Raw genomic sequence first — 13,131 nt, forward strand, 5'->3', positions numbered from 1 at the left:
CACAACAGAGGGTCACCGTCGCCCGGCCCACATTCCCTCTCGGCCTACCACGGCCTGCAGTGACTAACGAGTGGGTAGTGGGTACCTATGTAGTAGTGCAAGTGCACTCTGTTTATAAGAAGTCTTGGATTGGAAGTGCTTCGAGATAACTACCTAAGTGACCCAGCTGACAGCTCATAAGTCATAGCAAAGCCTGTTGTCCGTTGATCGCTCATAGGCCGTACGACAAACAAGACCGCTCTCATTCTCAGTGATTCTCAGCTCAAGCGTCAAACGCTAATTTCAAGCAGTAGTGAGAAAAAGTAAAGATATTACTTCATATGGCATCAATATATAAAATACAAAAAACAGCGCATCAACGACGTTCACTATTTTCAACACTTGACAAACTCCTGCTCGTGCAAACCAAATCTGGAAAAGTAATATGTGGCCAGTCCCGACCGGCCACAGCGATCGCTATGTGCGGTGACGGAAGGCTGACGTAGGGACGCGGTGGGCGGAGCTTTGAGGCTGTGTGCGGTCCGACCGCACACAGGGTCCGTGAACAGCCCTCTGCTTACGCTGTTTCATGATTATGACTGCCGATTTCTTGAACACATTTCAATTTTTACCGGCGACCCCGCCGGCGACTATTGAATCGTTAGAATAGAGCCTGAGCAATTTTACATTCCAGCTCATACACCATTTTTTAGACATCGCAGTGTTGTAAGTAAATGTGTTTATTTTCTTTAAACTCTTTAGAATTAATGCTGTACATACACCGATACGATGTATGTGGTGAGCTTAGTTTTCTGACGCAGGCCATCTCAGGGAAGCTATGCCTATGTTGCAGGACAGGCAGGTTACTGCCGTCAAGGCGTGCTTTAACGAAAGTTGAATTACGGGAAAAGTCCACATCCATTTTTCATAAAAGAACTTAAATAATATTAATGTGTTCGAAAGGCTGATTAGCAAAAATGAATAGGTGTTAGGTACAAATCTCGGATTGGACACTCTGACTCAGCCTCAAACAGTTCTGACTTCTGCTCATATTATGATTCTACATATGTTCATTGAAGCATCATATTATGCCTGAAAAATTGCTTTATAAGATAAAAAGTGAAATAGGTAGGTATGTTTGCTGTTTGACTGTGGTGATTGTAACTGTTTGGATATGAAGGCTTCTAAATGTGGAATGGTGCATTCCAAGCAATACCTAAGCCCTACCATAATTGATAATAATTCAAAAGCCTAGGAGAATATGTGGTGATGTTGATGGAAAAATTACATCATTAATGGTTTGAAAACAGTGACTCATACTTAGCTTTACACCACATAGGTGTTGTTCACAATGGACAGTGCAGATGACTTTGTAGATAGGTGCTTTTCTTTTGACATACATGCTTTCCTTAGGCATCAAGCTCCTACTACATTAAACTGTTCGTCAGGAAATTTGCTTTCTAAACAATTTCAGCCAGGAAGCTGTTGAGCTGATGAATGGTGTGCTGTTTTCAGTGTGATGTCCGCCATGGCTGGCGCAAAGAATACCACTCACCTGCTGAAGCAGCTGAGGGCTTTCATGAAGAATACCAAATATGTTAGTGAGGAGCTTCATGCATACATTGTGCCATCATCAGATGCTCATGGGGTAAGAAATGTGGATGTAAACTGTTAGTACAAATAATGAGTTGCAGATGAACTGCAGATCCCCACAGTATTGTCATTGTTTTGTGTTTTTGGTGTGCATGAACATGACAGACTAGTGCCTACAGACCCACATGAGCATGACAGATTACATAGTGCCTACAGTCCTGCATGAACATGACAGACTAGTGCCTACAGACTCATTTTCTCTTAATGTAATGCGCTCCCCTCGCCCGCAGAGTGAGTACCTGGCGGCGTGTGACGAGCGGCGCGCCTTCCTGACGGGCTTCACGGGCTCGGCGGGCACGGCCGTGGTCACTCAGACGCACGCCTGCCTGTGGACGGACGGCCGCTACCACCTGCAGGCCGCCAGCGAAATGGACCACAACTGGACGCTGATGAAGGACGGTCAGTCGCCGGCGGCGCCCGTCCCGCCACAGGGGATGCGTTTCTTGGTGCTCTGTTTGGGCACGTTTCGTTATGGTGCCCAATGACGTTTTGTGCCGCTGTGCTGTGCCGTCGATTGCAGTGAGACTGCCGTCTCATTGAGTGTGCCTTTGCAGGTCTGCCGGGTACGCCGTCGCAGGGCGATTGGCTGTCCGAGGTGCTGCCATCAGCGGGCGGCTTGGTGGGCGTGGACCCGCGCCTGCTCTCCTCGCGGCTGTGGGACACGCTCTCGGCGGAGCTGGCCGCCGGCGGTCACCGGCTACGACCGGTGCACACTAACCTGGTGGACCTGGTGTGGACGGACCGGCCGGCGCGCACCGCCAACGCCGTCCAGCCGCACCCGTTCCGCTACACAGGTACGGCCCCCTACACCGGCGCAGTGGTCCCGCCGTCCAGTCGCACCCGCTGCGCTACACAGTAGGGTGTGTCACTAATCGCAATGCAAGGTGCTCCATCGATTTTATTGTGCTCCACTCTTGTGGAAAGGGCGTGGCATTGTTAATTTCCCGCAAATTTTAACCCCCAGGCGGCGCCGAGCGAGAGAAGTTTACCCTATCTCACAACATAGGCGACCCTAGCGCCCCTGGCGGCTGTTTGCGAAACTAACAGGCCGCTGACTGTATGGGCTTATCCCTGCTCTCTGTAAGCGCGTCTAGGGACAAATAATGGTATGGGCAGATTGCAGAGAGTGCAAGCTAATGACGAATACCTATAATAAATACAATGTATTGTCACAGGGGCCCAGGAACATTTTCCAAGTTGGGGTGCAAGCCCAAAATACCTGACATGACGCATATGAAATAGTAGCGTAGTCAGGGGTCCCAGGAGGCACGTGCCCTCCAGCCCCCCCCCCCCCTATCGCATTCAGAGGACCCCTCGGGTCGGAGGGGCTCTGTGGCACCAGTTTACCGCTCAGGGTCCATGCTGGCCATATTTCGATTCAGAAAGAATAGGGCTCGTAACAGCACCTCGTGAGTCCAAAGAAGCCTCACTAAATTGTCCATGAGGGTTACAAGCCGGCTTCTGAAGGCTACTGGCGGCCTCTGAGGACCCTTTACCGGCCTCTTATGGCCGCTAGTGTGCCTCTGAGAGTCCTTGCCGGCCCAAGAGGGGCCATATCTAAGGCCTTACACCAACCTGTAATCAGTAATGGCCTCACACCAATGTCTCTGACGGCCCCATTACGACGACTGTGAGACTGAGGGCCCTCACGGCTCACTGGTGCTTCTGAGAGCCCACCCGGCCACAAAGGGCCTTGCGGCACCAATTGGCCTCTGAGGGACCACGCTGACTATATTTCGACTGAGAAAGACCTCACAGGTCTCGTAAGAGCACCTCATGGACCCCTAAGTAGCCACACTAAGATCTCCGTCAGGGTCTACGCCGGCTTCTGAGGATCCCATAACGGAGACCGTGAGGGCCCTCAGCAGTGCCTCTGAGGGTTCACAACCGGCACCTCTGAGAGCCCCACACCAGTGGTTCTAAGGGCCCATAAGGACACCACTGAGGGTCCCCCACGCCAGTGCCACACCATTTATGCAACCCTATATTGGTGGCTTTGAGGTACCCACACCTGCGCCTGTGAGGGTTCGGCAAAAGCATATCTGACGGCCACCTACCTGCAACTCTGAGGGCCCTACACCGGAGACTGAGGGCCGCACTGGCGTCTCAGAGTACCTTGTCGGTATCTAAGGACCCCACAGGGCTTCTGAAAATGCCGCCGGCCTCTGTGGGCCCCTTGCCGGTCTGAGGTCCCCCTCCCCGGTCGTTGAGGGCCCCCTGCCGACTTTTGAAGGGTTCGCACCAGCAGCTCTAAGGGCCACACACCCACATGTAACGGACCCACACCAGTGTCTCTGAGGGTCCACAACGGCGTCTGTATTCTGTGAGGACCCTCACCGGCGCTTATGAGGGCTTCACACTAGCACCTCTGAGGGGCCACACGGGCGTCTGTGAGGACCCCACACCAGTGCCTCTAAAGGCCCCTAATTGGAGGCTCTGAAGGCCCTGCATCGGTGATACTGAGGGTCCTACCAAAGGCACAACACAAGCCATTAGTCTCCTTCTGAGTCCCACACGCCGCCCTCCCACCAAAGGCGGCGGAACGGGGAGGGCACCGGGGCACCGTGCCCCCTCTGATATGGGCATTTTAACATTAGCCCTATGGGCGTTGCATGGAAAGAACGGGACCAAAAGTCGGCAGAGTCCCCCCCCCCCCCCCCCTCCACTTAATTGAAGGTGTTCCGCCGCTACTGCCTCCCACCGGAGCGAGTAAACCTGTATCAATCAACGACTTTACCACCGTTGTACGTCATAATGTTCTCATCACGCCAAATCAAATACCATCCGGAACCAAAATGGTCCAGTATAAAATCTGGCCTATCAAAGTTATGATCAAGTTCAGATAAAATCAAAGTGGGATGACAATAGCAGGTGATCTTAAATCGATGCTGAATCAGCAGAAACCATTCACATGCAAGAGAAATACCTTGTGCTGATATTTATATAAAAACAGACATGTAGGTCCATAAAAGGGACTGGGAGCAGAGATCTCTTCATCGTTGCATCAATGTTGAGGGGGCGGCGCCCACTCGGCTCTCAAGTTGGAGGGGGGGGGGGTGTAAGCGCCCCCGCTGCCCCCCCCCCTGTTCCCCGGGGTCTATGCAGTGAAAGACGCTACAAAAAAAACATGTGACACCTAATAGTGGGCACTATAAACATGTGCTCGTATGTACGTATACCGTCAGACCAGGACGGGGATCGGGGGTAGTACTATACAATATACATTAACACAGGACTATTTCGTGCTTTAAGATGCATAGCATCACATTTTCATCAACATTCTGAGTGCCAGACAAGCCAACAGCAAGGCTTCAGTTCTGTAAAATGCATTTAATGATGGTCGTAAGCTCACAAAGCATAGCGAGCGTGTTAGTTCAAAACATTGCCGCTAGGGGCGCTGAGGTCGCTAATGCTGAGAGATAGGCCAAAGTTTCGGCGGTCGGCGCCGCATGGGTGTTAATATTTGGGGAAAATAATAAATGCCACACGGTTTCTACGTGTCTGGGGCACGATAATATCAGTGGAGCACCATGTTTTGCGAAAAAAGTGCCCAAAATGACACACCCTAACACAGGTACGACCCCCTACACTGGCGCAGTGGTCCCGCTCTGGTTACGTTGGTGATGGGGTGACCGTGTAATGGCTGTATTACCGAGCTTCTTGGTGAAGATACAGTTCAAAAGCACAACTCCTCTCATTTTCACGATGCTGCGTGTGTATGTTCGGCAGGTATGAATGTCAAGAGCAAGCTGGAGGAAGTGCGCGCTCAGATGAAGAAGAAAAACTGCTCGCTGCTGGTGGTGGCTGCCCTGGACGAGATCGCCTGTAAGTCGCGGAGATCGTACCACATCGTCCGCAGATGTGTCCGTCGGCTCCATTATCCGCCGTGTCCCGGAGCCTTACCGTATCGGCCTTGGATTATCGTCGCGTATGTCTTTCTGACGTCGTTTTGATCTTGCTGTAGGCGCACCTGACTGCGTCTCGACCGCACTGCTTTCGACCACTCGCCATTGCTCCCTCTGACCAGCGCCCGGCCGCTGCCGGCAGACCTGCTGAACCTGCGCGGCAGCGACATCGTCTACAACCCCGTATTCTTCTCGTACTGTGTGGTGCTGACCGACTCGGTACACCTGTTCGTCGACCCGGCTCAGCTGAGTCCGGCCGTGACGCAGCACTTTGCCGACGAGGGCGCCCCCGATCTGGAGATTCACGGCTACGGCGAGGTCTGGTCCTTCCTAAAGGACAAGGTGCGTTCTCGGAGGGTGGTGGGTGCGAGACAGCCAAATTTGATTAATTAGCAGAATCTTGAACTGAAATGCCATTGTTGTTTTGCTCAATTTCAGATTCGTGTTACATCTTTTCTTTTTCTTGCTCGTTTTGTAGTTCATTTTTTTATGGTCTTACGGAGCTCATGCTTTTAAATGGATAGATCTCGGGTTAGCTGCTCATCGCTGCTTCCTTTATTCTTATCTTTTTTTTATAATTGTGCATCGCATGCGCCTCACACTAAGTCGTATATGTCGGGGTCACGTTTCAGGCTGCCGCTCTGGAGGGCAAGGCGTGGCTGTGCCCGCTGTCGAGTCACGCGCTGTCAGCTCTGTTCGAGCGGGGTCAGAGAGAAGTGGACCGCACCCCGCCCTGCACCATGAAGGCCGTCAAAAACGAGACCGAAATCCAGGGTAAGTCGTGCCCCATCATTAGTTCATTATTAGTGCTGTAGTTGGTGGGTCATTGAACATTGAACAGTTGTAGCTGTTCGGTATTTTGGGGACGCGCTGGCTGACCGGTGACCCCGTTCCGTGTGTCAGGGATGCACAGCGCCCACGTGCGGGACGCGGCGGCGCTGTGCACCTACCTCAGCTGGCTGGAGGAGCAGGTGGCCGCCGGGCACAGCGTCACAGAGGTCTCCGGGGCGGCCAAACTGGACGCGCTCAGGTAACATACGGCGCTGCGGTGGGGTAGGCGTGGCACAGAAAGTCGGGGGCTGTGACTTTGAGCTAGATGATTGATGGGTTTTAGGGATGATTGGATAGGATGGGAAAAGTGCTAGATAATTGATGGAGCTCAGCTGGGCTGTTTATCTGTTTCATATTAGTCATTTAGTGAGCTGGTGTTCCCGACTACTGCCGCTCAGTTGTCCCACCGGCCACCTGACGGCCGTCCGTCCCGTCCTGACCGCCAGGGCCGAGCAGGACCTGTTTGTCAGCCTGAGCTTCAACACCATCTCGTCATCGGGTCCGAACGGCGCGGTAATTCACTACGATCCCTCAGAGGCCACCGACAGACCCATCACCAAGGACGAGCTGTACCTGGTCGACTCCGGCGGACAGTACCGGTGAGTCAGAGTCTGTACCTGGTCGACTCGGGCGGACAGTAATGGTGAGTCAGAGTCTGTACTGGTCTACAGTACAGGTTAGTCACTGTATCTGGTCGACTCGGGTGGACAGTACATATGTACAAGTGAGTCACTGGTTGACTTTGGCGGGCTATAAAGGTGAGTCACGGTATCTAGTTGACTCGGGCGAACAGGCGAGTCACTATTCCTACATCCTGGTCGACTCGGGCAGGCAGTACAGTACAGGTGAGTCCGAGTCGCTATTGAGCTGTGTACTTAGTAGCACGGCTCTGTTGGACATGCACTGGTCATATTGAGCCGCCACGCAACGCGGAGATGTCAGAACATCAGGGCGATAAAGACTAGGGGGTGTTGAACTCGTAATTGACTAAACATCGCTATCGCGTATCTACACCACCATGACATCTCTGCGTTCCCCCTCGGCAGGGACGGGACCACCGATGTCACGCGCACGGTGCACTTTGGCCAGCCCACCGACCACCAGAAGGAGTGCTTCACGCGCGTGCTGAAGGGACAGATCGCCCTGGCCACGGCCGTCTTCCCCAACAAGACGCGGGTGAGTGATCAGACTGCTGGGCTTGCTCGACGATGCTCTCAAATTGTAAGTTGTAACCCATGTCAATCTACATAGGGTGGCAATGTTACGGGATGTATGTAAGCACCGCATTTCATAGCACATCGACTAGCACCGAAATACGGCGTTTAGCGGTTGGCGATGGTTGAAGGATAAGGCTGTGTTCCTATGTCGGTCAGGGCACTCTGCTGGATCCTGTGGCGCTGAGATTATCTCAGTATAATACTGTGTATCTGTGTGGGACAGGGGACTCTACTGAGCCCTCCGTCTGTGCTGACGTTGTGACGGGGATGTGACTGTGTGCCTGTCTGGTTCAGGACACCCTGCTGGGTCCTCCGGCGCTGTGACTATATCTCAGTGTAATACCGTATATATTTGTGGGACAGGGGATCCCGCTGAACCCTCCGGCCCTGCTGACGCTGTGACTGTGTGCCCGTCTGGTGCAGGGCACCCTGCTGGACCCTCTGGCCCGGCTGGCGCTCTGGCAGGCCGGACTGGACTACCCCCACGGCACGGGGCACGGGATCGGCTCGTTCCTGAACGTGCACGAGGGTCCTCAGACGATCCACAGTCGGCCGCAGCCGGCCAGCGAGCCCGGCCTCGAGCAGGGCATGTTCGTGTCGGATGGTAAGCGGCCGGCGCCGGCTAGAACGTGGAAGGGTCTGACCTGACCGGATCGCACCCAGGGAGCGCTGTGCTGCGGCTGATCGGGATCCCTGTACGTTATTTTAAAAAGACGAATTCTGATAAAATATTTTTAGGATTATTGCGGTGGAAAGATTTGGTATGATCTTATGAAATAAGAATTCGCAAAAAAAAAACGAACAAACAAACAAAACGACAATGGGCAACCACAGTGCAGCAGCATTGCTTTTGCGATTTGAGGTTTGATACAGCCTCTGAGCTGATTAGACAATATATCCGTGCCCTGCCCTCTAACCGCTCCCCGCCCATGCTCGATCCGCAGAGCCGGGCTACTACGAGGACGGCCAGTTCGGCATCCGGCTGGAGAACATCATACGGGTGGTGCCGGCCGACACCAAGCACAACTTCCGCGGCCGCGGCTACCTGACGTTCGCGCACGTCACGCTGGTGCCCGTGCAGACCAAGATGCTGGTGCCTGGCCTGCTCTCCAAGGAAGAGGTGAGCGGTGGAGCGGGTCGGGCCGGTCCGGGTTGTCCTGAGATTGTCGACCTGTGGTGGCCAGTGAATGCAGTGACACCAGAGGAGCAGATAGCTCACAACAGCTACCGGCGACGCAGCTGAGGTAACTAGGTGTTCGGCCTGTTTGTAAGTCTTTCTGAAACTGACCTGCGCCTGCACGGCCGCCGTTCCCAGGTGAGCTGGCTGAACGACTACCACGCCGAGGTGCGAGAGACGGTGGGCCCGCTGCTGAAAGAGCAGGGCCGGGCGGCCGCCTACGCCTGGCTGCTGCGCGAGACGGAGCCGCTTGGCTAGCCTGTGTGCCCCGGCCGCCCGCCGCCGAACCGTGCCGCCGGTCTCAGGTCCTGTCCCGGCGCGACGCCGCCTCACTGCCAGCCTAGCTCGGAGCTGCTGCCCGCAGTATTCCTGCAGACTTTCAGTCAGCGCTTCCTTCTGGGAGTCGACAATAAGATGTTTCCTTTTCCACTTCAGCTGGGAAGATGTCGCTTTTAGCCTTTGTGACTTTCCTTTTAATGTTTTTTCCAAGCAGTAATCATTCTGTATTGACACAATATGTGCAGATGGCTGTGCGGCTGAACACATCCGAGCCATTTGGATGTGTTTAATAATTTGTTGTAGCATTGTAATTGAACCACTGTCAAAGGAATACATACTTTTCTTATCAGGTATTTTTCCTTTAGGATAAAGCTCTTATTTATTTACAATCATTAATATTGTTGGGTTGAAAGACGTCGAGAAAATGAGCGTTGAAATTTTGCCTTCCTAAAGTTTTCGTACTAAAAGGCACTTATTTCGTATATTTCGAGTGTAATTGGCAACACAATATACGAGTACGCTCGAAAGGCATGCCCTCTACGCTTCTCAGTGCTTAGCAAGTATCTCTCCCGGCAACCTTTTATGTAGCTCTCTGCTTTTTGCTAGAAGCTTCGTAGTGTAGTACGCCTATTGTTATCATTTTGTGTCCTGCTTATATGAGCCATACTCATAGCGTCAAACCAGTGTGTAAGCATTTGTGATCGACGTTTCCTTGTCAGTTCGGGAGGTTAAGGATAAAGAGTCTTGTGACGCTCCTGGCGAGTGGGCGTTTCGAGCATTCTTCACGAGAGTTTGCAAGCAATGTAGCTCAGTTTTCAAGTGGTCCCGTTTTGTCGGCGTTCGATAACCTCGGTCCGAGCAATTTATATGGTCTTGCGAGCAATGTAGGGGTCCGGGCATTGTCGGCGCCCCCAGTGCAAGTGTCGCTGTTTCTTAGTTTCCCTGTAAGCAATCACCATTGCATTCACAACATAAGGGCACGTGCTTGTCGTTTATTTACATACGATTTTATCAGCCGCAGTTTTGCGGGAAACCTATACGAAACCACTTTATAAATCACATTATATTACCCTTGTACCCCTATATGATCCTGGTACTCCACTTCGCATACCTACATTTTAAGTCTTCAATAAGCTGTGGATGAAGCACATGGAAGATGCAGACGACCGCCTGATATTCGGGATTCGTAGTAAAGCGGGATATGCAATGAAGCTGAAAAGTTCTTAGTACTTTGCTGAGCGAGTAATAAGAAGTAGGTACTCGTCTGGTCTGGTTTACGTGGCGGAATCTAATGCGACTATGCGAGTGCAGCTCCATAAAGCTATGCTTCTGTGGGTGATCCTGGCGTCTGTCCTGGAGCGGTGCGGCTGCGGGCCGGAGCCGGACCCCGGCGTATCCACCACCGCGGCCGGTGGCAGCACGGTGACGCCGACGCCGGCGGTGGCGCTGATCGACCTGGGCTCTGTGCCGCTCTCCGCGCCGGGCCGGTCCGGCGGCGGCCGGCAGGTGGCCGTGGTGTCGGACGCCGGCCGCGCCCTCTCCCTGGAGCGGATCAGCGTCAGCGGCGAGCTGGTGCACGGCCACCGGCCGCCGCCCGGCTACCAGGTGCCCATGCTGCCGCTCAGCGTGCCCAAGATCTGCTCCTACCCGCCGCTGCTCAACAACGACTGTCTGTCGGTGCAGCGCTGGTACTTCAGCGCCGAGTCGCGCGCCTGCCTGCCCTTCCAGAGCGGCTCCGAGTGCGACGCCAACGGCAACAACTTCCCGTCGCTGGCCGTGTGCCGCCAGGTGTGCCGCACCAGCACCTTCCTGGAGCTCGAGATGCGCAGCATGACCGACTGGCGGTGCGGCGCGCCGTTCGTCGACCACGAGCGCTGCCGGCCCGGCCGGTGGCCCGACGTGCGCTTCTACTACGACGAGGCGCTGAGCCGGTGCGCGGCGCTGCAGGTGCACGGCTGCGCGGCCTCCAACACGTTCGTCTCGCTGGACGATTGCACGTTCTACTGCCGCCAGCTGGACACGGTGCTGGAGAAGGTGCCGCCCGTCACCTGCCAGCTGCCCAAGGTGCGCGGCTTCGAGATCTGCTACAACGGCCAGCCGCGCTGGTACTACGACACACGGGAGAGGCAGTGCCGCTGGTTCATGTACACCGGCTGCTACGGCAACTGGAACAACTTCCTCAGCTACGGCGACTGTCAGCGGGTGTGCGGCGGACCGGAGGACGGGCCCGACATCTGCCAGCTGCCGGCCGACCCGGGCACCAGCTTCCAGTACCGCACCCGCTACCACTACGACAACCGCACGCAGACCTGCCGACCCATGAAATACTCGGGATTCGGCGGCACGGCCAACAACTTCTTTGTGCCCGAAGACTGCGAGTCAGAGTGCATGCAGTGAGCTGTGCTGGCCGTGGATCTGGGCAATGTTGACTGCAAGGTGAAGCAATCATTCTACATTCGTATGTTTGTATGTGCTGTTATCGATTTCGATTATGCTTACACTGCTCTTTCAATGACTTGGTCTCTTAATATACCAATTTTGCTAACATAGACTAGAACGACTTACGAGTCGTATATGATGTTGACCCGCATTTCAACTGAGAAATGATGCTTTTACCGTCCGAGACCTAATTTCTCATGAAGACGCATTTGACAGCTTAACATATTCGAGTTCTGCTTGACCTTGGTAGGCAAATGTATGCACCAGGACGGTGAAAATGGACGTGGATTTCGTCATTAGGCCGGACACCGCTCGGTCGGCCCACCATCTCCTGCTAGCGCTCGGAGCGGCGCGGCGGCAGGAGATTGTGTAGGGCGGCGCCGCTGGGGCACCCCAGCCGTAGGTGGCGCTGTGAGCCAACCAAGCGAGGCCGGGGATGGCCGGCTGTAGGCACCCATAGGCATGCGAGGCCTCTGGGTCGCCGATTGTGGCTGGCTGTTGACCCATCCATGGTGCGGCGATAATGCCTGGCGACACAAAGGCAATACATTGTCGTGTATTACAGCAGCCGGCACGCATCCATGGCGCCTTTACAGGCCCGGGGGAGGGAGCCGGTCGTTGCGTTTTTCTGTCTAATCGGTAGTCGGCAGTAACATGATCTGATGGTCGTCTACCAAGTAGATGATGGCCTCGTCACAGACCAGCGATTGAAGTTACGGAGACCGTTTTAAATCTAGACTTATCAGATCACATGGGCTTGCGGCTGAAACATGACAGCTGCTGACTATTTATTCGAGCTCCAGCCTCATACATACATGAATCCCAGAGGGTGGAATCGATGCATTTTAATGATTAATAGTTCATTTCCATGATTTCTTATCCAAGCTATACCGGGTGGCCCAAAAAAAACGTTCCGAACTTTGGAGGCCTATATCTCAAAGTTGAGTGCAAATAACGAGCCAAAATTCTCATCAAGTTTACGTCACTTCTTTGCGCATTGGTATGCCAAATTATAACGTTCTATCATCATTTTCAAGCCAGCAATCTTATGTTGAATTAAGTAAGACGTTTTTGCTTTTTTTGCCGATGTTGGACGGTAGTGATGATTGGCTTTAGACGTACCATGTTAGGAAAAAATAGAAAAATGGAACACGGGAATGAAACCAGCACGTGTGTTATTATTTTAAATATTTTTGTCCCACTTATGTGCCGAATATTCAAATACTGAGCCAAAATGATGTTAATGGATGCCATTCGTTTCAACACTGAGTCCTGTTTCGAGCAGGAGTGGCGCGGTGCATGGGTTACTGCTGATTGCCCTCCCTTCAAGAAGATCAAACAGTAAATCGACCGAATAAGGAAAAAAGCTAGAGGGAATGTGCCACCCTAATGCCTGAACCATCAGTGAGGCTAGTTGCCAGTAGCAGTCATGGCTGCAGGCCGTGGTACCGAGATGGAAGTGGCCCGTTCACTCACATTTTGTTTTTAGTAAACATCTGAGCAAAAAAGTAATTTTTACATGGCATGCTAGACACACGAACCATTTAAAAAGTAATTGCCCGAATAACATAAAAATAATACAATTTACTGAAAATATATGCCGCATTGACTATTGGAAGTTTCAATGTTGTGTCTTTATCACTTTCTGAGA

General features: G+C 53.1%; 1 protein-coding gene across 1 annotated transcript; it reads left to right on the top strand.

The window, feature by feature from the left end:
• Window positions 1-491: 491 nt before the first annotated feature.
• LOC122390164 (xaa-Pro aminopeptidase 1-like) lies at window positions 492-9,390 on the top strand. Its single transcript, XM_043382854.1, has 13 exons — window positions 492-705; window positions 1,495-1,627; window positions 1,863-2,031; window positions 2,187-2,426; window positions 5,362-5,457; window positions 5,680-5,879; window positions 6,170-6,311; window positions 6,441-6,567; window positions 6,815-6,967; window positions 7,415-7,544; window positions 8,009-8,189; window positions 8,530-8,705; window positions 8,901-9,390. The coding sequence occupies exons 2-13, from the start codon at window positions 1,499-1,501 to the stop codon at window positions 9,018-9,020; spliced, it is 1,863 nt and encodes a 620-aa protein (XP_043238789.1). The 5' UTR covers window positions 492-705; window positions 1,495-1,498; the 3' UTR covers window positions 9,021-9,390.
• The last annotated feature ends 3,741 nt before the right edge of the window (window positions 9,391-13,131 follow it).

Source organism: Amphibalanus amphitrite, unplaced genomic scaffold (assembly GCF_019059575.1).
Source record: "Amphibalanus amphitrite isolate SeventyFive unplaced genomic scaffold, NRLGWU_Aamphi_draft 000020F_arrow, whole genome shotgun sequence".
Lineage (NCBI taxonomy): Eukaryota > Metazoa > Arthropoda > Thecostraca > Balanomorpha > Balanidae > Amphibalanus > Amphibalanus amphitrite.

Coding starts and splice junctions, on each gene's coding strand:
- LOC122390164 (XM_043382854.1), top strand. CDS start 1,499: ATGTCCGCCATGGCTGGCGCAAAGAATACCACTCACCTGCTGAAGCAG. Junction 8,190..8,529: donor GGGCATGTTCGTGTCGGATG/GTAAGCGGCCGG, acceptor CTCGATCCGCAG/AGCCGGGCTACTACGAGGAC. Junction 8,706..8,900: donor GCCTGCTCTCCAAGGAAGAG/GTGAGCGGTGGA, acceptor CGCCGTTCCCAG/GTGAGCTGGCTGAACGACTA.